Source organism: Rhinolophus sinicus, chromosome 14, assembly GCF_057876585.1.
Source record: "Rhinolophus sinicus isolate RSI-liver-muscle chromosome 14, RSI-T2T, whole genome shotgun sequence".
In the NCBI taxonomy this organism is placed as follows: Eukaryota; Metazoa; Chordata; class Mammalia; order Chiroptera; family Rhinolophidae; genus Rhinolophus; species Rhinolophus sinicus.
In genome coordinates this window covers 174,811,563-174,836,469 of record NC_142514.1, presented here as the reverse complement: position 1 = coordinate 174,836,469, position 24,907 = coordinate 174,811,563, and the positions used below count along the sequence as shown (strand labels likewise).

Genomic DNA, 24,907 nt, shown 5'->3' with positions numbered 1-24,907 from the left:
CTCCTGAGTATATTTTGCTCTGTCTCTATCCTGAATATTTTCTCTGTTACAAATATCTATGAATAATTTGTAAAGGAGAGATACGAGTTGAAAGAGGTCATTTGAAGGAGCTAGGACAAATCTGGAGCGTGTCCGTTGTTGGAGAGGAAAGGAGTCCTGATGAAGACGTGCCTGTAGATCCCCCTTTGTCACCTCAGGTTTACCGTCGCCTGGCCTCTTTTCTCACCTATAAAACGAAAGAAGAGATAACCTGTAGATGATTGCTAGTCCCTTGCTTTGTATTTTGAGTATGGATGGTTGAGGAAAAGCCGTGGAGCTGTAAAGGGTACCCTGAGAAGCTAAAAGGGGTCCCTGAAGAAACTGAAAAGAAAGGCCCAGTGCTATTCTCTTGGGGGACCCGCTGTTGATCAGATGACAAGTGATGAACCAGTCTCTTGCCTTCTCAGAACAGAAGCGCTGGTGGTGGTCTGATAGGCAATGGTGCGGCACAGAGCTCCTGGTGAGTGAAGTGCCCTTTGTCTTCCACGTCTCCGAGTTTGCCTCAGCAGGGAGACGCCGTGGGAGAACTGGAGTTACTGCCTTTCACAGCTTCCCCACATTAGCGCTAGTTCGTGTTTGTCCATCTCTGTCTCTCAGATTGTCTCCTGCTGCGTACTACGCCCAGCGGATGATCCAGTACCTCTCGCGGAGGGACAGCATTCGCCAGCGCTCCATGCGCTACCAGCAGAACCGCCTTCGTTCTTCCACGTCCTCGTCTTCCTCAGACAGCCAGGCTCCGTCAGTGGAGGGAACCGATCTGGAATTTGAGGACTTCGAGTAAGTACATGCTCAGCTTGCTTCCTTCCTGCTCCTGCCAAGCTCTGAGGGCTTCCAGGTTGGCCCTGTCTGAGCGGCAGTGGTGGACATTCTTCAAACCCTGAAGTGATTATTCGTGACTAATAGGATGGGGTGAGGGACAGGGGGGTCACACTGCCCAGGGCACTCCCACTTCTGGCGGTGGCATCGCTGATTTACCGGAGCCTGTGGGAGGAGACCGCACATGGGGCCCAAGCCAGACTGGGAGACAGTGGCTGCTGCTGCTCAGGCAACAGTTTTATTTCCCTTTTGCATGAACAGTGACTATGGAAATGCATCTCATGGACTGTCTTTACAGCGTCAGGGAGGCAGGAGGGTTGGAGTTTTTTCTCTTAAGCAGAGTGCAGAGATTAAAAATAAAGAAAATACCCGGGTTTCCCTAAAAGGCAGGTTCTCTCAGTACCCTTCATCACACTGATACATGGCGGTCCTGTTCTCTTGCCTAAATTTTCTTACTCTCCTGTCACCCCCAATAAGGATCCTTTGAATGTTGCCTGTCAAATTAATATGGTGGTTGGAGAAATGAATCTTTCCTCTTCTAGTCTTTCTGAGTGGTTGGTTGGAGAACGGGGGTGAGCTGAAGGAGCAGAGTCAGCCCCAGGCTCCAGAATTCGAGCTCCCCAACCTGACTGATGAATTTTGCCATCTCTAACCTCTGCTCCTGACGGTTCATTGTGGTTTTTCCCTTTCTGAAACTGAGTTTTTCTGGTTTGTATCAAATTGGACATTTGGCTCTTGTTTTGATTCTTATATTTTGATATTCTCTCAAACGTAAAAAACAGGAGAGAGAGAGAGAGAGAAGGGTGTTGTTGTTTTTTGCCCCCTTCTTCTTTTTTGCCGGAAGTATTCAAATAGGACAGCCTGTCAGTCATTTTCCTTTTCTTCCCGTCCATCGTAACAGCCTGGTCAGGTCTGGGATCTTAAGAGTTCTTGCTTCCCCTCAACCTTCCTCTTCTTTGAGCTGAATGGGGAGTTCCCCACGAGCCATCTTGCAACAGAGCCTTTTGGTGTATTTGAGAAATCTCTTTGCCAGACAGGACTGAAAAAGTGGGAACAACCTTTGTACCAATAGGCCTTCCTGCCGCGATTCTTAAACACACTATCAGTCGTGTACTTGGAAGCAGAAGGAAGACTAAATGGGTGGTTCGTTTGTCTGAGACAGATGTAAAGGTGACGGAGATGCAGGGATGGCAAATGGAGCAGAGCTGGTGGTCCGCCATCTCTGACTCTCAGCCTGTGGCATTCTCCCTTCCGTCCACTCCAGGGGAAGGTGGCTGCATATACGGGCAGTGAAGGGAAGTGGCCTTCACTCCAGACTCCTGTGGTGAGATGTGTTCCCCTGTAGATAGGATGATTTTTCCAGCACCGCAGTCTATTCAGGGAAGCAATTTCAACGTCCATGGCGAGGCTACTGGGCTTTCGTGCTGCCAACAAGCCTCAGTGGTCCTGCGGAGCTCAGGGAGGCAGTGCAGATCGCCTAGCCCTCTCTCCGTGCACAATGGGAAGGCTGTTCTCTCTGCAGTGGTGGGCCGTGGATGCCTTTGAGCTGTCTCTTGCCTCGTGACGTGTCCTTCACAATGGAGTTCTGGGTTAGTTTAAAATGTTCTGTTCTCATCTTACCTTCTTTTTCTTCTGCTACCACCTCCTCCCTTTCCCCTTCCTTCCCCCTCGATTTTCCTATGTCAGACTGCCTCCTCCTCGTGCTCCCCACAGCCCACCTGTGCTCTCACCTCCCCCTGGCTGCAGCGCGACCTGAATTTACACTGCCTTCACCTTTCCTGCACTGACTTACCATTGTTTCTTCCTGGGGTCTCATATTGTTCCCTGGTTAGTAACAATAGCCTGATTTCTCTAATGCCTCTCTGAAGGACCCTTCCCTGGGGGTTTGCCTTTCTTGGGGCTGATGCAGATGGTAATCTAGTTTTTATCAGCAGCGGGTTAGTCACCTTAGTATTAGTCCAGGTCTCCCAGTGCAGGATGCTGCAGGCTGGTTACTGCTGACTTGCCATCTGTTTGTTCTCTCTCCACATCCTTCCTTTCCTGCCCTCCCCCCCGCTGTAAACTGAGTGCTGCTTGTGGTCATGTCTCTTACTTTCTAGGTGCTCTGAGGAGGGAGAGAGGGAGAAATTAGGGAATGTGCCCGCCCGTTTTAATTTCCCTGCCCCAATCCTTTTCCTTAACTTTAGTACCTAAAAGTAAAGAGAGGCAGTGCAGTCGTAATTTATAGTTTTTTTAGGTAAGTTAGACATGGCCTGAAATGCTCCTAACACACTTAGGGTACCGTTAAAAGAGACTGTTCTGTTGGTCTCCTCACTTTCACAGCACGTCCTGCTTCTGCCTCTGCCAGCCCGCTTTGACTGCTGCGGTCCGCTTCCATTGGCTAAGCCGCACATCATTTTCCGTTCTCCGGCTTGTCCCAGCCAGGTGTGTCGAGTCCCCAGAAAATGAAGGGGAGTCATTACCCAGATCCCATCAGTTTGGTTCTCTTCCATCAGCCATTAAATGAAAAGTATCAGCTATAATTTTCATGCATATACTAATTTATAACATACAAAAACATTTGTAATGTGTAGAAATATATTAGTATACATAATATGTATTTTTAAATCTTGTTTAATCCTTATAGTAGCCCAGTGAGGTAGTTATTTACTCCACTGTGGTATTCTCAATGAGGATGCTGAGACTTGACCAAAATTAGCCATGTCTAAGATTAGAGAACAGTAGCAAGCGTATTTAGTGTCTTGGCTTTTATTGTCCTGCTATTTAAAAACCTTTTTAAATGACGTACAGCCATTTTTGAGCCCTTGCTTCACGAGCTTGCTGCAGAGCAAGATGATCTAAATTTATCTCTGGGGAAGATAGCGTTAGAGGTTGGTCAGCATCAGGTTAAATTTTGTTTTTTTTGTGGTCTGGATTAATGACCATCTTCCCAGGCAGGCATCTTCTCCTGCCATTCATCTCTGTCTGTGCCAAGGATTGAGGCTGCAGGGTCCCGGTGTTTGTCAGAATGCACCCACAGGACGTCCAGAAACCTGCTGTCAGCAGGTCTGTCCTGAAGCCCTCAGCATGTCTTTGCATAAAGACGTTCACGAGCAGGGTAAAGGTGTGGCTGCCTGTGACATGGCTGTCTGCCTGCTAGCATCAAGCATCAAGAAACTTCTCATCTTCATTTTCACCCTCTCTTTGGAGAGAGGGAGGGGGGCTTTTATGAAGGCCAGGCCAAGTGCTATATTCCCGGAGTTGCTCAGGCCTGCCTGCGGAAGACGTGGTGTATGTGTGGCTTTATGACTGTTGTGCCAGCTACCCTCACCCCTTCCCACATTTTATCTGTTATTCTAAATGTAATTATGATCCCAGAATCATCCCTAGCTTGTGTTCCTGCCCTTCCCGACTCTTTTTATAACTGCTTTTCCTTCCCAGGCAAAAGATAGCCTGAACGCATGACAATCAGAACTAGAGACGTTTGACTTTAGATCATTCACAGACATTTCTACCACACATACCAGCCGCTGGGTAGTGATTTTCAACTTCTTAAAACTTGTCGCCAGCACAGAAGAGAACGAGTCCTTCCTTCCCAGTTCTGAGACTGGGCTGTACTTTGGAAAAACGTCTCAGTAAGAAGTCTGGTTTTTCAGCCTCAAGATGAAGTCTCTTTAGGTCTATTATATTTATTTTCTTAATTATTCTAATTTACCCGGTTGTATTTGGTTCCCTTTACCCAGAAATCCATACTGTGGTCTAATATGCCAAAACTTTTCATTTGAGGATGACAGTCATTTCTGGGTACCTGAGATGGGTTCTGGTTCCCCGTTTGCAATGATGCAATACCCCACACACGTACAGAGGGGCTTCGTGCAGCCAGCATTTCTCCTTTTACGGTCCCCACGCCAGACACCTTCTGGCAAGGGGCTCATTGAAAGGTCTTCTTGGTATTTGATGTAGCCGAGGAGAGTTCTGAATACTGTCACTCAGCTCTGCCAGCTGACTGGGCGTGCCATGTGGAAGTTGCTTGCCTTGAGTTCAGAATTTAATATTCTCCTTCTGCCCTTTCGGAGTAACTGAAATTCAGTTGAGCCATGGCAAAGAAAATATGTTAGAAACCAGGTAATACTACTCCTGTCATCTATCAACAGAACCTGACAGCTTTGTGAGCTTCAAGTTCTCGTGGCTAGGAATTCCAGTAGCATGAAGCCATATGTCTTTGGTCGTACTTGCTCCTGCTCTCTCTTCTGTGCCCAGAATTTCCAGGACCCCTGTGGGAGTCAGCAGCTACTATTAGCACATGCATAACTCGTAGCCAAGAAAGGGAAGGTACATCTTCAGAGGGAGATGTTGTTTGTCTCCTTTGTTTGGAAATGGAGTTGCCTTTGTCTCTTCCTTTGACTAACAAACCATAGATTCTTTAATATTAGAAATGCTGCAAGAGAAACTCTAAGGAAATACACTGTCAAGTGACTATTCTCCTTACATAGTAGCATCTGTAAAGTGATCAAGAATCAGGCAACCAACTACGTTTGTTTAGTGGTGGTGGGGTACAGAAGTAGTTCTTAAAGTGGGATGAGAAAAGAAACGGTTTCCTTTTTACCAGAGAGTTTTCAATAATTTCATTTACTTGATTTTCTGTGGTGGTTGATTGTTTTTACAGGGTGGGCTTATAATAGAGAAAGGTTGAAGTCTTAAAATAGGACCTTTCTCTAGGTATACTTAGGAGGAAGGCAAATAAATGCACGGTTATAGAAACATGCAGCAGTATGGACTATTTCAGGAATCCCCTTGTTGATAGGTATGGCTAAACTGTAACGTCTGGGATAATGTCGCCGAAGACAGGCCCTGAGAGTTAAAGTGGTACCTGATCTAGAGAGTTTTCTATACCTTGCAAAGGAGGTGGACTTTATTCCTTAGGTGCGAGGGAGGCATTGAAGAGTTTTAAGCTGTGGAATAACGTGATCAGGTTTCTGCATACATATCTTACAAGACAGACTGGAATAAAGTGCCACTGAAGTACTGGATAGCAGGTTTGAAAAGAGGATTTGGGGAGATGTGAGAAGGCTTCATGGATCTAAGGGGTGTGAAAACTGCAAAGGACTCGCATGAATTGATGTGGAGGATGGGGGTAGGGAAGGAGATTCCAGAAAAAAGGAGTAGCTTATGCAAAAGCCCAGAGACAGGAGATTTACAGGGTTTACTTGGGGACCCTGGGTAGATCTGTGACTAGCGCTACAGAGTGTTTGTTGTTTGTAATACGAGAGAGAACATCAGAAAGGCCTGAATTGTGGAGGGACTGGAAAGCATGGCTGAGAAATTTTGATTTTATTTTTATCTGAGGGCAGCCATTATTCAATATGTATTTCAGGCTAACTGACAGCACTGGTTAGGGTGACCTAAAGTGGCAAGTATGTGGATGCAGGGAAACCGGTTAGAAAGCCGCGGCGAAATACAGGTGGGAACATACGTACGAGGACTGAATGTTAGTGTCGTGTGTAAGAGGCCTCGGGGTTCGCTAAGAGCAGGGCGTGTTTCTGAATGGTCCTGGGCGAATGAGCTGCCTAAGAGCTCAGCCATCTCACTTCCTACTTCTCCAAATAAAATGTCCCAAGTCCTATTTTACTCTTACTGGGACCTCTTTGAACTAAATTTTAGAATAGCAAAGGCCTCCTGAAACAGCTGTGATTGGAACTGGGATCGCTTGTCAGTGCCCACTGGCCCCCACAGCCTGACAACTGTTGTCTAGGGAATAGCCCTGGGTTCTAGTTTTGGCTGAGCCTGGGATTTGTCGTCTGTTCTTGGGCAGGTCCCTTTTCCAATGTAGGCCTCAGTGTCTGATCTGTGCACTGAGGTTAGATCATCTCTGACGTTTCTTTTAGCGCTAAAGTTCTTAGATCTTTGTTGGAGCTAACTACCTTAAAAGAATTTTCCTCGTATTCAGCAAAGGTGGAATAATGGAAAGAAAGTCTCAGAAAAGTGAGGAGACTTCCTGAGGATTACAAATAGGATATCTGATTCCTGTAAGCCCCAAAATATTTATAAAATATATGCCTACTTGAATTCTAGCTCTTTACTGAGGATTTTGAGCCTATTGCTTAGAAACATATAATGTTGCTCAGCAGCTTTAGAGTTAGTACTCCTTCCGGGCAAGTAATACATGTGAACATTTATTGTGAGGAGTGAAGAAGGGGAAGAAAATGGGCTGTGTCTGGATTGCTGAGGCTTAGAATGGGGAAATACAGAAGGAAAGAATTAAACAGCCAGGAGGGGGCAAGGAGGACATAACCACTTGGAGATACATTGTATATTTATTAACATAAAATGCACAATAGGAATATGGGCTTTCATATTCCCATTGTGCATATGCAGATGAAATTAAAGGTAGAGTAAGCAAAGGGAGGAATTTGTAGATGGTAATTATCTGTTCTCTCTCCGTTCCGTGGAGGAAAATTAAGCCTGCAGTTCCAAGAGACCTGTGCTGTTAGGTGGCCCCTATGACTGTTATCAGCTGGGCCTGTGCCTTCCTCCCAGAAATCTAAGCCCTTACGTGTGTGCACAGGCCTTGGCAGTTGAGACGGGGCCTCAGTTCCCAGTAGCACCCGAGTACGGAACAGACTTGGCCAAGATCACTGTGCCACCCAGGGACAGGTACCCACGAGGACTGCTGTTGTCTGCAGATGGAGTAGAAACACAAGAGCGTTGGGGAACAAGCATTTTTTCAATAGTCTGGTTTTCAGCAAAGTCAACTGTGTATTGTCAAGAGGACAATGGCCTCTTGAGCTATTTGCTGCAAGAGCTTCATTTATAAATTCCGAGTCAGAGCCGTGTGTCACTGAGGAGTAATGACAACCTGACTGTCTGGTCAGGACCCAGACAGCAGTCTGTAGGCATATTTTTCATTCCTTTAAATTACAGCCTCTCTCTGAGGCAATTAATCCCAGGCATTTAGCAAGAGTTGCTGCTGTGTTTCTCCCTTGTTCCAGAGATGTGTTTTCTGGTATTCAGGCCTTGTCTTAGATGCTTGATTGTTTGAAGGGTGTTTTTTTCCTTATAAAATCTTTTACAAGAAAATCTTATTATTTTCCCCCCTTTCCTTCCCAAATACCCCTCTGAGAGTTAATCAGAGATGCAGAGTTCAACAACTGGGAAAGCCATTAATCACTCAGTCTGCCTCTATCCTGCTGGTGTAAAGGCAGCTCTGGCCGATGAAATTGATGAGGATTTCTCTGGTGTTTCCCTGGAAAGTGTTCTGGTGAGAAAGAATCTTCCTGTGATGGAGGAGCAATACCAGCATATTTGCGAGCTCAGGTCTTCGCTGTGTTTCATTTTGTTTTTTTTAGGACCCACCCCCCCGAAATGGGCACAGGCTACGTGAGGCCCCAGTGTTTAGCACCCTCCTAAGATAAATTCTCTCTGGGTCTGCCCCTCTCCCACTGTCCATCTGGCAGACGTCTTCCAGTTCACTCAGATTCAGTGTCTACCCGACACTAATTTTGCTTCCTTCATCTCATGGAGCCTTGTTTCGTGTTGGTCGTGTATCAGCACTGAATTGAATGGCAGAGTCGGTGTAGTTTTCTAAAAACTACATTATTTTAAGTACTTTTAATTCCTTTTCTCTTTTCTTAGAACTCTTACCAGTCTTCTTCTCCCCTCACTTCTAACCCCTCTTCCCCCACAAATATCCTGTGCATTGAAATTTGTTTCCCTGTCTCATTTCTGAATCCTCCCTTCTTTCTAGACTATAGAATATAAAGTCATTAGTTGCTCTTTTCACCTCTAGCTTATTCGAAGCTGTGCTTTTAGTCAGGGATTTTTGTGTGCCAGCACATTAAAACCCAGGACATTGGGGCTGCCGGTTAGCTCAGTTGGTTAGATGGCAGGCTCTGAACAACAGGGTTGCCAGTTCGATTCCCACATGGGCCAGCGAACTGTGCCCTCCATAACTAGATTGAAAACGACACCTTGAGCTGAGCTGCCACTGAGCTGCTGGAGGGTGGCCGGATGGCTCAGTCGGTTAGAGCGCGAGCTCTCAACAAGGTTACCAGTTTGATTCCCGCATGGGATGGTGGGCTGCGCCCCCTGCAACTAAGATTGAAAATGGCTACAGGACTTGGAGCTGAGCTGCGCCCTCCACAACTAGATTGAAGGACAGTGACTTGACTTGGAGCTGATGGGTCCTGGAAAAAACAGTTACCCAATAAAAAAAATAAAAAAAAAAAACAAAACAAAAAACTAACCCAGGACCTTTTCCCCTCTTCTTGCCTAATTTGTCCTTTGGTTGGACATTCTGATCTTTGCCCCCTAACCCATTCCAGTTTTCAAGGGTTTTCCTGGTCAATAAATGTTTGAGCTGCTTTGTTATAGGCTGTTTTCTCCTAGCTGTCTTTGTTTTTCCCCCACAGGCAGCATCTCAGTGTGTGTTCCCCACGTTTCACATTTTCCTAGTCATCCTGGGTCCCATACTGTCATCTCTCCTTTGCTAGGCTTTTCAACACTTTCAATTTGAAATCTTCTTTACATTTTATTGAGATGCTATTTAGCTGCTGCTTCCTAATCATTAATTAAGATGGTAAGCTGAGGACCAGCAAATACATCTCCACTCACTTAATATGAGGTCTGACAATTAAGTTCGCGAACTCTTCCTAGAAAAAGTACTACACACCTCATTGCTGAATATCACTAAGGTCACCTTCGAAGTACTCCCCTTGGGAAGCTATGCGCCCGACGCCAGTGCCTAGTCCACCCTTCAAAGCAGTTTTGGAACTCTTTTTCTAGAATGGCCATCAGAGCTGTCGTTGTATTACCCTTGATCTGAATGTCATCAAAATGCATTCCTTTCAGTATTTTCTTTATCTTCTGGTAAAGAAAGAAGTCATTGGGGGTCAGATCAGGTGAGTAGGGAGGGTGTTCCAATACAGCTATTTGTTTACTGGCTAAAAACTCCCTCACTGACAGTGCTGTGTGAGCTGGTGCATTGTCGTGATGCAAGGGCCATGAATTGTTGGCGAAAAGTTCAGGTCGTCTAACATTTTCACGCAGCCTTTTCAGCACTTCCAAATAGTAAACTTGGTTAACTGTTTGTCCAGTTGGTACAAATTCATAATGAATAATCCCTCTGATATCAAAAAAGGTTAGCAACATCGTTGCAGCAAATTTGCCAACTTAATCGTCAGACCTCATATACTGCCTCTTTTATGCCTAATGTAACCGTCAGTCTGAGACATGGCTTGTATCTGAGCCAGCTGATCTCATTCTTATTTTCATATATACAGTAATCTCTAAATACTATAAAGCCATTATCTCTGTCCATGCTCTCCCCCCAACCCCCCTTTTAATGGAGGGAGACGCTGAATCAGAAAGAAGTTTGATTGCTTTTAGGTTTTAATAACAATGAAGAAACTGTGAAATATGTCATAGGAGCCCACATTTTCTTCTAGCTCTGGTGTTGGTCCATTTTTTCCAACTTGTCTTCTAGTGTCCTTGCAGCAAGCTCTGTGTCATGTTGGGGTACTGGCTTCTCTTCCCCTGCTCTTCAACCCTGCTGGCACCAGATAGAGTACTGTTTCTTGTCCAGAAGGCTCTTTGGACCTTGCAGAAGTAATTGTCAGCTCCACAGCGTGATTCTGAGAAGGCCAACTCTCTCATAGCAGTAAAACAAAGTAACTGGGTTTGTCCCCTGATGCTTCTGTCTGTAACTTAGTTTTCAACCTTTTTAAGCTTTTAGGACCCTTTTTAAACTTCAAAATAGTTTCTAACTCTTCTTGTGATAATTAGTTTTACTTTTAGTGCCCACTGGTAGTAAATTATGCTATTATGAAAAACTATCGTGAATGCACTTGTACTTTTAAATGATTTGGTACTTTGATCACAACTTGAATCTACATATATTTGAAAAATAATAATAGGCTTAATTTGAGAGCTTCTTATTTGTTTGATATTCACCTACTCCTTGTGTACATGTGGCTACCAAGACCGTATAATATAATTTGTGGGCTCCCCAGAGCTGCAGCCTCCTGGTTGGGAACTTCTGATCTCATTGTTCTTTTTAATTCCCTTTTTACTTTCCATATGGCCTCTCTCTCTCTCTCTCTCTCTCTCTCTCTCTCTCTCTCTCTCTCTCTCTCTCCCTCCCTCCCTCCCTCCCTCCCTCCCTCCCTCCCTCCCTCCCTGCCTCCCTTCACCTGTAGAGTTTAAAGTCAAAGGAATATGATATGATAGGGAAAACAATAGTATGCTTTCTCTTTTGGGAAAATAAAAACCAAGTACTGACTTTTAATGAATTAGCTTCCAATATCCCTGGTATTGATTTGTCTCGAAATGCTCAGCATCCAATTCCACTAAGACATAAAAACCTTCCTAGGCTTTCATTTCTGGCTTGTAAAGCTCCCAGTGGTCCATTTGAAAGCCAAAGTGTTGTCTTAATTTTGGTTCCAGGGCCAGTTTGAAGATTATCACATTAAGTTTAAGATAATCCAAAGAGAGAATTCAGAAACTGTCCCAAATCAAGCTCTCAGAGGCTCATTTATTTTGTGGAGTGGTTAAGCAGCTACTTAACTCTCTGTCCAGCCAATGCCCTTTGGCTTGTTGTTCCTTTGATGCACTGGAAACTAAGCCACGTGAAGTCTTTCCTCTCTTTTCGTGTAGGAAGCAGTGAAGTGTGGTGCAAAGAGCAAAGGCTTCAGAGTCAGATCTTCCTTGAATCCTGCCTTAACTACTTATTAGTTGTGTGATCTTGGGCACTTGCCTCTCTGGTCCATAGTTTCCTTATCTGTAAAATAGATAATAAAACTTCATAGGATGGCTATAAGTATTAAATGGCATAACATACTGATAACCTTTGTATTAGAACTTAGTGGATATTTAATAAATGGTGGTTATTACAGACCATTAAAAAAACACACCTAGAGGGTTTTTTTTCACTCAACTAACCTTACTTAGATTTGCGTTGTCTAATATTCTTCATCATTGTCAGTTTGTTCAGTCTCTAAAAGAAGGGACTGCTTAGTGTTTTTCTTTCACTTATCAATGATTTTTTTCACACCAAGAACCTAAAGAGATTCATTGAAAGATAACCATTTGCTGATTGAAATTGGTGGGAGAATTTTTCTTCTTTCAAGATCTCCCAAAGCCCAAGTTTCTCTGTGTCTTTCAATCTAGAGAATCTCTCTCTCTCTCTATCTCTCTCTTTCTCTCTCTCCGGATTCCTTCAAAGATCTAAACCTGGCTTCAATTTCAGAGGAAGCTACAGAGTTCAGAGACCACATTAACTCAAGAAAAATCATCCCCCTTCTTGCTGAACTGTTAGTAAATGCTCATGAATCTTTTAGTTTAGGTGCTCCAGAAACATGGTACATGAATGTGCCACCCAAATTAGTAAGGAACCAGATCATTGGTTTCTCTGGGGTCTTCTCCTAAGTGTAGGAATTTAGTTTGGGGGATATTTGTCTTTTGGGCTGGTGGCTGATTCTGCTTTAGTGACTCGCTGATGTGCGGTCTTTTTATTTTCTGCAGGGACAATGGTGACAGATCCAGGCACCGAGCTCCACGCAATGCCCGGATGTCTGCACCTTCGCTTGGACGCTTTGTCCCCAGGTAAGAACTGGGTGGTCAGCCTTTATGAGAGACTTTGATAAGGGAGCCTTTATGAGAGCCTGGGATTTAGTTTTTAAACCTACTTTCTGGTCTTTGGATTGTCCATATCTGGAATTATTTCCTAATGAGCCTACAGTCCAGTCCTGCCACGTAAAGACTTGACAGGAGATGATTGGCCACAGTCAAAAGAGATTGGTGGCATTGGGAGCATCCTGTTCAGAAATAGAAGCCCTGGGAAACTTGAGAAGAAAGATAAGGAAGGAGGTGCAAACCTGTGAAGGGATAAACCGTAGGAATTTTTACTCCATGCCGGGCTTCTGTGGATTTGTAGGCTTAGTGGATCCCCTAGCCTTGATTCTTAAGGGTAGGTTCATAGCGTATCTCCCTTGTTTTATGGTCGTCGTAGTAGGCTTTTTACATGTGATTCCTTCTTGTAGGCGTTTCTTGCTGCCTGAATACTTGCCTTATGCTGGGATTTTTCATGAACGTGGACAGCCTGGCTTGGCTACTCACTCTTCTGTTAACAGGGTCCTGGCAGGTAAGGAAATGTTTCTTTGGATTTTGAAAATGTGAAGGGGCAGGGAACCAGGTAAAGCTTTCCCCTCCATTACCTGTGTTGATGTGATGGCATCTTGGCAGCTGGCTGAAAACTCTGTTTTGAAGTCTTGTACTCAGTTCCTTACTTCAAGGCAGGAAACTGCAGGGTTGAAGAAAGCGCTTTCTCTTGCCCATTCTCACTTTCTTCCAACATCTTTAAAAAAACATTTTTGGGGGATTTTGTTTTGTTTAATACATTTGTCTCTTAATCCAGCAGTTAGATTCTGGCTATGCTTTTAATTGAATGACAAAGGAATCTTATTCATGTTTCAGTTGGTGAGATACTCCTGAGCCAGATCCTGTGATTTAATTAGGAGCTTAAGGCACACTTCTCCTTCCCTTTGCTACTGGCAGCACGTGGAGTTTCCAGGCACCCTGGAATCTTCCAAGGAAGGAGAAGAGACCCATAGAGTTGGCTCAGAAATCTCCACAGAACAGAAATGGGCTACACAAGCCCAGCTGAGGCAGTGTTATGGTGGCTGGATAGCTTCGTGACCAGTGCTTGGGGGCTAAGATGCGTGACGTGACCAGGCTCTGGGACACAGTGTGTGCTGCTGCTGCTGGGCCAGCTCTAAGGAAGGAAACAAAGATGTATTCCATTTTTTTCTGACAAAGGTCATTACCCCGTCATACTCTTTTCCTCCCTCCCTTCCACCTCAACTGCCACTTGTAAATTTATGTATGTGAAGGCATAAAAGGTATAAAAATCAAGTCACATTTAAGTATATCTTTATTTTTTAAGTGTCTCTTTAATGAGCATCTTTCTTAAAAATTGTAAAATGAAATTATGTGTCGGAAAGTCTGGGCCACGTGATGGGTAAAGGTAGGGAAGGATCTGTCTGAGGCAGTGGCACCGTGAGATGGGAGGACGCGATTTCTCACCAAGCTGCTGTGCCAGCTGGTAGGTCCTGAGACCTGCCCGTTCTCAGCAGTGGTATCCTTGACCCAGCGTCAAGGCCTGGAAATCCCAGAAACCTCCGCGGGTTCTCTGTCGGACACCAGGACTCCATCGGCCCAGGCGTGGCTGGAGCTGACTACATGTGGTCCCCTGACAGCCGTATCTGAGGGCGCTCTCGCCCGAGCCGGGCAGCAGACCCCACGACTCTGTGCTCCTCCTCGCGTGGTGCTTCCTTCCGTGTGGCGTGGCGGGTAGTATGTGGAAGCTCCTCACTGGCACATAATCACTTGCTGCCAGGCAGTCCTGCGGAGCCCTTCTCCCCACTCTTTGTTCCGGGCCTCGGCCTCCCCCACCCCACACAGCACCTCCTGCTCCTCTGCTGCTGGAAAACCTCGGTTTCTTGGCATTGAGCTTTTTTTGGAACAGCTGTATGTTGTTTTTTTCCCCTCTCCTTTGATTTAATAACTCTACCTCCGTTTCCTGTTCCTTACTTTATGCCCAGAGGTCTGACCCCAAATGGCCCAATTTCACTTATGGAATACATTTGAATATAGGGGTTGTAATCCAGCAGGCAGTTGTTTAGAGATAGGAAATCTACTGAGAAAAATTCTCTAACAAAGGGTACAAGGCGCCAGGAGGGGAAGGAAATCCAGACTCAAGAACCTCAGTGTTGAGTTAGATTAGCAGATGGTTCCCATTCACAATTAAACTGGTTTCTCCCATTTTCTCAAGATATATGTTACAGAGTGCCTATTGGTCTTCAAAATCTTCATCGTTCGTAGATATTTGGATGTCCCTCCAGATTCTATTGACAGTTGTCTTACTTTTTCCTTCTCTTGAGAAAAGTCCAATAATAATAATAATAATAATAATAACAACAACAGCAGCAATCTAAAAAAGCCTCCCACTTATTGAGCACTTATACCACTTATTGAGCTGTATACGAGGGAGTGTTTTAAGTGCTTTTCCCAGTCATATTTCATTTCTTTCTCCCAGTCATCCTATGAGATGGGTGCTGTTATCCAATTAACAGTGGAGGAAACTGCAGCCCAGAAGGCTAACTTGCCCAGAAATAGAAGAGCCAGACCTGAACCAGGCGGTCGGACTCCAAAGCTTCCTAGTCTGCCTGCCCATGGTCATTTTAAAGGGCGTAGCATCAGAAACAGCATTCCCTTCCAGGGCTTTAATCTGGGAGAGGGAAAGAGCTCCCAGGGAACTTGGATGATCTTTAGGGTTTTTCTTAGTTGTTTTAGTTCCTCTACAGGCATATATACCTTGGAGATATTGCAGTTGCAGTTCCAGACCATCTCAATAAAGTGAATTGTAGTTTTTTTTGCTGGTGGAGGGTCTGGCCTTTAATTTGTAAAAAAAAAAAAACACACAAAAAAAACGCAACCTCTGTGAAGCACGGTAAAATGAAGCGTTATAAAACGAAGTATGTCTGTATTTTAAATGGCTTCTAGACAAAGCTTTTCATGACCCAGTGCTGCTTGCTGAGGAAAATCTTATTGGACACAGATGTTTTGCTTTTTATTAAACTTACTTGTGATCGTGTAATAGAGCTGATATAATAATGGCTTTTGAAGTGAAAGACAAATTGGCTTTTTAGCAGTGAGCACTCCCAATTTTCCTGGAAAGGCACTTTCTCTTGTGTGATTGGAATAAGGTTTATGATGTTCTCAGAACAATTACATTCAAGAGATATTTGTTCTGCCGCTGTGTGCCAGGTACTGTTGTAGGCTAACAGAATGAATAAGACAGATGTGATCCCTGCCCATCTGTAGCTCAGCGTCTAGGTGGCTTGCTGTGCTTCGGTCTTGCTGTTTGCTTCTTAGCTCCAAACATAACGCAGAACTTTGTACGGTGAGTGGCTTTTTTGCAGGGGTGAAGCATGGAAATTTGGCAGGCACGGAGGGACAAAGCATCGACACACCTGCAGTTTTAGGAGGCATGACCAGTACTATGGTGGCAAATGAGTGTCCAGTGGCCCCTACTCAAAGCCATTCAGAATCATCAACAAAATGGATTTGCAGAAAATTAAGATCTATTCTGCCCACTTCCGCCCACAAGAGCCTGAGAATGGTAATAGAAAACAAGCTGCACAAGAGAAGTGTTTCGATAGTCTGTTAATGTTCATCTCTTCCGCCTTATCTTGGACCCTTCTCCACACTTCTGTAGGTTCCTGGTGGCCTCCACTCACCCATCAACCCACGTCATGACCCTTCTTCAGCAACACAAATTCTAACCTGTACTTAAAGGGGATAAATGCACCTAAAGCTCCTGCAACTCTACCAGGGATAGTTTGGGGGAAACAGGCAAAAACTAGAGGAGCTCCCCCTGCTGATTGTTTAGCAGACAGCTCTCGCTCTGATGATAAAGAAGCGGCTGATGCTAAAGGACACGAAGCTAATGGCTGCCTGCTAGGAGCCAGGTACTGTCCGAAGTGCTCTCCCCATACATTATCTCCTTTAATCATTGGAAGGACCCTGTGAAGTAGGTGGTGCATTTCCATTCTGCAGGAAGAAAAGAGAGCTTCAGAGAAGTTGCGGCACTTGCCCAGTATAACACAGTGAGAGGCAGGCCTGGAACTTTAAACCAGGTCTGTCTGCCTGGCTCATAATAGCTCTTCTGTCTTCTGTGCCGTGTTTTGCTTGACTTCAAGTAGGGAGTATCTGCCAGAAGGTTCTTAAGCTTATAATATTTTTCTGCATGTTTGAGGCCTCATAAAAATGAAATGAGAAGCCCTGGCATTTGACATCTTCCTGGTAATTACTGGAAGAACAAAAACTTCAGAGGGATAGGGGCCTGGGTAATGTAGGGTATTAGTTATTTGGCCTGGGTAATGTAGGGTATTAGTTATTTGGCCTGCCTAATCTTTTTGACTTTCATCCTAATGAGCATCTGCTCCCAGCAGATGGTGGGCCTGATGTACTTAATTTAGTATTTTGATTAAAACCAATGGGAAGTGTCAGGATTTTCTTGCTCCTAGCCACAGGTCCTTGGGGCCTGGTCGAATGTCCTGGGCTAGAGATGGCTTTGCGCCCAGCCATTCTAATTTCTCTTCAGATTTCTTCTTTGACCCATTAGACCACACAAATTCTGAACCTGTACTTCAAGACGTATAAATGCGTTTAAAGCTACTGCAACTCTACCAAGTATATTTAGGAATGTGTTCTTCAGTTTTCACACATTTGTGAATTTCTCAAATTTCCTTCTGTTGTTGAGTTCTTATTTATTTTCATTGTGGTCTAAGAACATACTTTCTGTGATTTCAGTTATTTTACATTTATTGAAACTTGTTTTATGGCTTAGCATATCATCTATCCTGGAGAGTGTTATCTGTGTGCCTGAGAAGATTGTGTATGCTGTCATTATTATATGCAGTGTCCTATAGATGCCAGAAAGATCTACTTGATTGATAATGTTGCTTTGTGTATCCTTACTGATTTTCCGTCTAGTTGTTGTACCCATCATTAAGAATGGGGTATTGAATTTTCCAATTACTATTGCTAATTGTATATCTCTCTCTTCAGTTTTGTCCATTTTTGCCTCATGTATTTTGGGACCTTGTTATTAGGTACATAAATGTTTGTAATTGTTATATACCTTCCTAATGAATTAACACTTTAACCCTTATAAAATGTTCCTCTGTCTCTAGTAATATTGTTTGTCTTTAAGTCTATATTTTCTTTTATTAGTCTAGCTACTTCACTCTTTTATGATGGTTGATTGCATCATTTATCTTTCTCCATTCTTTTATTTTCAACCTATTTTTATCTTTCTTTTTTTAAAAAACTTTTATTTATTTTAAGTGTGTTTTTCCAGGACCCATCAGCTCCAAGTCAAGTAGTTGTTTCAGTCTAGTTGTGGAGGGCATAGCTCACAGTGGCCCATGTGGGGATCGAACCGGCAACCCCGGTGTTATGACCATTGCGCTCTAACCACCTGAGTTAACCAGCCACCCCCTATTTTATCTTTAAATCTAAAGTGTGTTTCTTTTAGAAAGCCTATAGTTGGATCTTGTTTTTTATCTAGTGTGACAATCTCTGCCTTTTGATTTGATTATTTAGTTCATTCACATTTAATGTTATTGATATACTTGGATTTTTGTCTGTTTTCTCTTTTTTCATTTCTGTTTATCCTTTACTGATTTATATTAAGTAGATATCTTCTGATGTACTATTTTAATTCCTCTATTGATTTTAAACTATATCAGGATCTACTTCAGACATACATACTTAATTACATACTTGTAAGATACAGAAACTTTGTTCCACCATAGCTACATTCCCTTCCCCCTCCTTTGTGCTATTATTGTCATATATACATGTATGTATATGTATACATGTATATGTATGTGTATACACACATATGCATATATGTGTGTATATACGTATATATGTATGTTTATATGAATGATATGTATGTATATATACATATGTGTATGTATATATGATGTGTGTGTGTATGTGTGTGTGTGTGTGTGTGTGTGTGTATCACAGTACTGTGTCTTTTGCCCCTTTCACTTCGATGTTACCCACTTCCCTGGTACCTTAGGAATTACTTTCAGGAGGCCTGTCTAGTCTAGTTTGGCCAACTAGGTGGGCATCTGGGACCCTGGGTTTTCTGACTTTTAGGAAATAGCCTGATTTCTCAACTTAATATCATACCTCTGATAAAGCAAATTGCTTACTTATTGTATACCAGAGCTTCACTTGCATTGGAAAATTTGGAAAAGATGAATAGTAGTGAATACACTTAAAAGGGGATCATGGTATATTAAATGAGTATGAATAGAAATGAGTAGTAATTCTGGTTAGACCCTTTATCTGCATGTTCTGTACCTCTCTGTTATCCAGTAGCCAAGCAAAGAAAGTGAGTGGCACATTCCAACTCAACATCAATTAAGATGGTTGTTTATAAACCCAGATAAATGGACAATTAGTAGTGATGGTACTAGCTAGTGCTGCTTTAATAATTAATCCAATTACCTTTCATTCTGCTCCAGTGATGAAAGGGAAGGAGATAAGGAGCTGGCTTGGTTGCCTGGGAAACAGAGAAATACATGCAGCACTGCTCCCAGAGAAGCCAACCTTCCCAGATGCTTTACAGCACCCAGGGCCTTTGCCTTACTTGGTGTCTGCCGCTCACCGGAGCGTCCACGTCCTCTCTACCCCAGCCCCTTACTGTATCTCCATACGCCACATACTGTCCACCACGAGTGAGAGGTGTGCTCATTGAGAACCTGGGTCCCGGTTCCTAAGTTTAATTGCCTGTACTTCTTCGGGCTTTTCTAGAAGAAAATATTGGGGCTTGTCAATGAACTTTTCTGTCCCTTTTCTGTTATGTGACTAAGTTTTTTTTGCGCCTTTGTCCCCCCATCTCCAGGAAATTTCCTCTTGATCTTTCCCCATGGATGCTTTACACCTGCACCCTTTCTGTACTGTCACTTTGAACTGTACAGAGCACTTCCCGTAGGCTTAGCATTTTCCAGGGCACCTTGGGTCTTATAAAAGAATTAAATGGTTAAACCCATAGGGAGTTTACAGTGTAGTCAGGGAGTAGCCTGATTTTTTTATGTTTTGTTTTGGCCCTGCCACTAAAAATGTAAGAATTCCCCTGCGACTTTCACTACCAACCCTGATAGATTAGCTGAGGGGAGTGCAGTGTAAACCTGGGCTTGGACCAACGATTTGTGTCTTTTGGAACAGTTTGAGGAGACTGAGTGTATCCCCATTCATCTTTTTTTTTTTAGTTGGGGAATACTGGGGGACAGTGTGTTTTTCCAGGACCCATCAGCTCCAAGTGAAGTCATTGTTGTTTTGTTGTTGGTTTTGTTTTTTTCAGTCTAGTTGTGGAGGGCGCAGCTCCAGCTCCAAGTCAAGTCGTTGTTTTCAATCTAGTTGTGGAGTCGTTTTCAATCTAGTTGTGGAGGGCGCAGCTCAGCTCCAAGTCAAGTTGTGTTCTTCACGCTAGTTCCAGAAGGCACAGCTTACTGGCCCATGTGGGAATCAAACCGGCGACCTTGGTGTTCTGAGCACTGCGCTCTAACCAGCTGAGCCAACCAGCCGCCCCCCATTCATCTTTTGAGTGGATCTGTGAGCATGAGTGAGTGGAGCTCAGGAAGGACGCCTGCCATTTGCAGTGTATAGTCAGCGTGAGAGGCAGTATAGCAAGAGTGTGGGCTCCAGAGCGATTATCTTGGTTCAAATCATCATTCTGCTACTTCCCAGCAATGTAATCTCGGTTAATTTATTTTACCTTTTTTGGGACTCAATTTTTTTATCTGTAAAGTGGGCATAATAGTATCTAGCTCATAGGATTGTTTTAAGGATTAAGTGAGTTAATATATGTGAAACACTTAGAATAATATTTTTTGGCACATAAGTGTTCAGTAGATGTTAGCTAGTATTGTTATTATTATGATTTTTATTACAAATTTTTGGGGCCAGAATGAGTTAGTTATACCATCTCATCACTGATTATAACCTTATTGATCTCTGTTCTGCCTTTCTTCCTAGTGGTTCTCTTCCTGGGTCCCAAGCAGGGCTTTCTCCCCTTTGCTATGGTTGGTGAGTTAAAAACAACTGGGAGTTTGTGCTCTATGGCACCAACAGATGGTAACCTGAAGGTCCCCGTGTTGATAGTTTGACGAGCTAATGTGACTGCTGTTGCCTGCATGTAACCCATGTGGGAAGAGTAGAGGAGTCAGAGTTTGCATTTGAAAAAGCTTTTCTGCCCCACCCCCATCAGAACCTGTGCTGATGAAATAAGTATATACTCAGCTCACAGAGTGCAACTATGTAACCATGGCAACATGGGATTCTCAAAGTATGGTTTCTGGACCAGTAGGATCAGCGTCACTTGGGAACTAGTTATAAATGCAAATTCTTGGCCCCTACCACAGACCCAGTGACTCAGCAACTCTGGTCGTGGGGCTGAGGAACTTGTGTTTTAAAGAGTCTTCTAGGTGATCTGGTACACTTTAAAATTTGAGAAACACGGGTCTAGATTAACTCAATAAGCTAGGAACAGAGACAGAAGAACAGGAAGAGATGACTTGGTAACACATTAAGGGATGTACCTGCCAGGAATCTAAGATATGTTCATGATGGTGAGCCTCTGATTATAACTTCTTGATCTGGAGTTGTTAATAATGGGGGGAAAATGAAGTCGTGATTACGGGACCTATACAGTGTTCAGCTGGTATATCAGCCCTTTTGACTGATAATCATTTACTAGTTTGCATGGTTCGGTGTTAGGTTTATGATAGTACCCAGATGAATGAGACACGATCTCTGCTCTCCATAAGCTTACCATCTACTGAGCAAGCCTGTCATGCTCATAAACAGCTATAGGACAGTGGGTATTATGCTGAATGGGAAAGTAGAAGTATAACAGAAAGCTGGCTGTGAGAGCACAGAACCCTACAGTAGGAAATACAAGTCCATTACGCTTTTATGCGAGGTACACAGATTCTTGTCAGCTGTGCTAGGAGTTTGGTTCCTAGGAGAAATGGACCTGGAACCTTTCTTCTAACTTCTTAACCAATTTCCCACCTGTTCCCCTTCTCCCTCCCGAAAAAGAAATGTTAACATCAACATATCTGGATTGAAACCCTTGTGCTTTGTTTTCTGGGCTCTGGGGCTTCCCTAAACCTAGACTGATCTCAGAGTTTATTAAGTCCTGTGGTTGTGTACTTAGAAATACTGCTCATTTTGAAGGTGTGAGGCAAAGGTGCCCTCTAATCTAAAAGTACCCACTGTCATGCCAGAACCCTTTTCCTTCTCTCTGTTTCGGTTATGATTAGTGTTGCTTTGACGTTTTGTAACCCTCAGAACAATTGATACAACAGTATAGAAATCTACAGAGGAGATGTGAGGAAAGAAAAAGCAAAATGTGAGGTCAAAGCCCGTGTTGTCCAGTGGAGGCAGTAGCTGGTCTCCACTTCACTTAAACTAGAAATCTACAAACTCTGGAAAGACTTGGAACAGTCCTCTTTGCTGCCCCCTGTACTCCATCAGTTCTTACCTAAGTGATCAATATGAGTGCTAACCCTCCACCTTCTTTTTCTAAAACTCTGAGCTCACGTTAGCTTTTCTTTCTCTTTCCCATTTCATGTCCTCAAGCAGCGTCATTTATTCCAAACTGACTGGAAATGCCATGGGAGCTGGGGACAGCACCTCTCACCCTCTCTACCAAAGTAGAGCCAACCGGGGTGTTCATTTCCTTTCTTTAATACCTGCTGAGCCACAAGCCCAGCTCTTCTCCAGCGTCCTTGTGCCACTCAGCTGGAAGCCAAGGGCAAATATGGATATCTTGGTATAAGCCATGATGTGGAAAGCACCTGCAGCTGGGTGACCAGGGACCTTTTGGAGTATTGAGACTCCATGGGGCTTTTCTTTTGGCCGGGAGTTGAGTGTCGTCCCAGAGCCAGTTATCCTGTAACCACAGTCTCTCGTATTACAGGGCTACTCCCATGAGCCCCTGGGTTTTTCATACGCCCCGCTCGCTGCAGCTGTGTGCCATGTGAAGGCGGCCCAGCTTCACCCCCTACTCACTTGAGCGGTGGGGCTCTATTCTTTGGGGCTGCCTGGCAAACAAACTCATAATTTTTACTCTTGTGGCTCATGGCTGGAGAAGCACAAGCCAAAAAATATTCCTTTCTAAGGAAAGAATTTAACTGGTCTAGACTACAAAGGAGCAGAAGAAAGGCTGGACAGGAGGTGAAAGATGGAAGTTCCCAGTGGGAACAGGGTGTTATTCAGGGAGGTGGGGTATACTGAAGGCACGTAAGGAAAACTTATCATTTATTTTCATAAATAATCTGGCTAGAAAGAAGAATTTTCTCCAGAATCTGCCATATTGCCAATGGCTGCTTTTGGTAACATTTGCTAATTTTCCCAACATCAAGAGTTCACAAATCTCTATATCGTAGTTTCCCTTGGATAGTAACCCAAAAGAAAAGACTGTCATGGAAATATCTGCAGTCACTCCTGCCTATTAGAGTGAAGTTTTACCGAGACAAGTAGCTCAGAGACTGTGACAGTTCGTTAGCAGCATTTACAATTATCCAGGACGTTGCCCCTCATGCTTCACTGGTAAAAGGGTTGTGGAAACGAAGAACTTAGGAACGCAAGCTTAGATTTGACCATGCGTTAGTATTAGATCACATTTGAAGGATGTAGTGGCTGTGGAATATGGTACTTGAAATGTGCTTTAAAAAACAAGAGCACTTACTATATATGGCAAGTACTGTTCTAAGTACTTCTCACATATTAATTCACTTAATCTTCACAACATTCCAGTTTACAAATGAGAAAACTGAGTCAGAGATGAAGTAATCAGCCCAAAACCACAGCTAGTACTTGACAGAGGAGAAATTGGAACTCAAGCAGTCTAGCTTTAGATTGGGACTTTTCAAATAGAATCATCATGGGATGTGGGTGATTCGTTGTTGGTAGAAGAAGAGGCTGAAATTTCAACTCTGGCATTACTTTCAGAAAACAAAAATAGTTTGTTCAGCTCAGAAGACTGCTACTGAGGAAGGGTCTAGGAATTCTCTGACATTCTTGTTGCAGCTTCTTTCCCCTAGAAAGAGAGCCCTGTAAAAGAATTACATTCCCAAACAATGAATCCTGAAGAGGTAATTACACTGCTGCCATCCCATTGGGAAGAAGGCTGGGGCGGTGATTACATTCCAAACAAAGCTGTTCGGGTATAATTGCACTGTGCTGCTCTTATCAGTCTGGGGAAGGCAGGCCTCTGGTCTCCATCCTCATTTGTTTTTGAGATGGAATCCGAATAGCATTCAATTAATAGGCAAGACCCAGGCACAGGGAAGTCAGCCAAAGGAGCCAAGAGGACATTAACTTGCCATTGGCATTTTCCTTCTGCTGAAGTTTCCCAGACCTTTATCAGCTCACTTGAGGGAGAGCCCATTTGAGAAAAAGCACTTAGCTAATGAAGGGTTAGAGACCCCTGCTTATAGACGGTCCCCCAAAGCTTCTGTTGGTCTTTATGCAGAGAGGAGAGATGGCTGGGTGGGTGGCAGTGAAATTTCTCTCTCCCATCAACAGCTTTTGCTCTATCAAAAGATGGCTCTTCCTTCAGCTCTTTCCCTAAGATTTCTAGCATCTATATTTTTCCATGTATTTAGCTTCCAGTCTTGGATCAAAAAGTCGCTCTATGGTTCTATACAAATAATGAGGCTGACTTTTGTTAAATTTCAGCAATAATGTTTATATCTAAACTGGAAGAGGAAATAAAACTAATTGAATTACTTTGTTTTATGATTCATAGAGCAGAAAACTGCCACAGGCCTCTTAGACACACTCATTGCTTCAGAGCAGAGACGGGGAAAAGATCATGTTACCGGGTTGAGGGTTGCACAGACCCCTCAGAAGTGGTGTAGCCATGGCCATTGTATCAGTTAGCTTTTGTTGCCTCCCAAAGCACCCCCAGATTTACTGGCTTAAGACAGCATTTATTGTTTCTCACAATTCTGTGGATCCTGTGTACATGCAGTTCATCTGGTCTGGGCCAACTTGGCTGCACTCTGGAGTGTAGTTGATGGCTTGACTGGGTGTGGATGGTCTTGGTTGGAATAGTAGGCAGAATAATGGCCTGCCGAAGATCTCCTCATCTCTGGAAGCTTTGAATATGTTACTTTATGTGGCAAAAGGAACTTTGCAGTTGTGGTTAAGATCACAGATTTTGAGATCAAGAGATCAGCCTGAATTATCTGGGTCGACTCAGTCTATATGAGCCCTTAAAGGTGGAAGAGAAAGGCAGAAAGATCAGTCAGAGATGCAGTGATAGAAGATGGGAACAGCCAGCAAGAAAACAGATTCTCCCCTAGAGCCTCCAAAAAGGAACACAGCCCTGCCACCATCTTGATTTTAGCCCCCTGAGACCCATGTCGGATTTCTGCAGAACCGAAAGCTAGTAAGTTTATCTTAAGCCATTAAGTTTGTGGTA

The 24,907-nt window shown here is 43.7% G+C and overlaps 1 protein-coding gene across 10 annotated transcripts in view; it reads left to right on the top strand.

Annotated features, from left to right (window-relative positions):
* Positions 1–24,907, top strand: part of AMBRA1 (autophagy and beclin 1 regulator 1) — a 156,158-nt gene that overhangs the window by 59,162 nt on the left and 72,089 nt on the right. For 9 of the 10 annotated variants that reach the window (XR_016018366.1, XM_019743637.3, XM_074336308.2 and 6 more), the window contains 3 exons: positions 637–816; positions 12,352–12,432; positions 12,870–12,970. Coding sequence is in view for 9 of the 10 variants with exons in the window: in XM_019743637.3 (XP_019599196.1) it covers positions 637–816; positions 12,352–12,432; positions 12,870–12,970 (362 nt within the window). In the remaining variant the exon portion in view is untranslated. The remainder of the gene's footprint in view (positions 1–636; positions 817–12,351; positions 12,433–12,869; positions 12,971–24,907) is intronic. The other variant, XM_088789566.1, reaches the window with a different exon arrangement.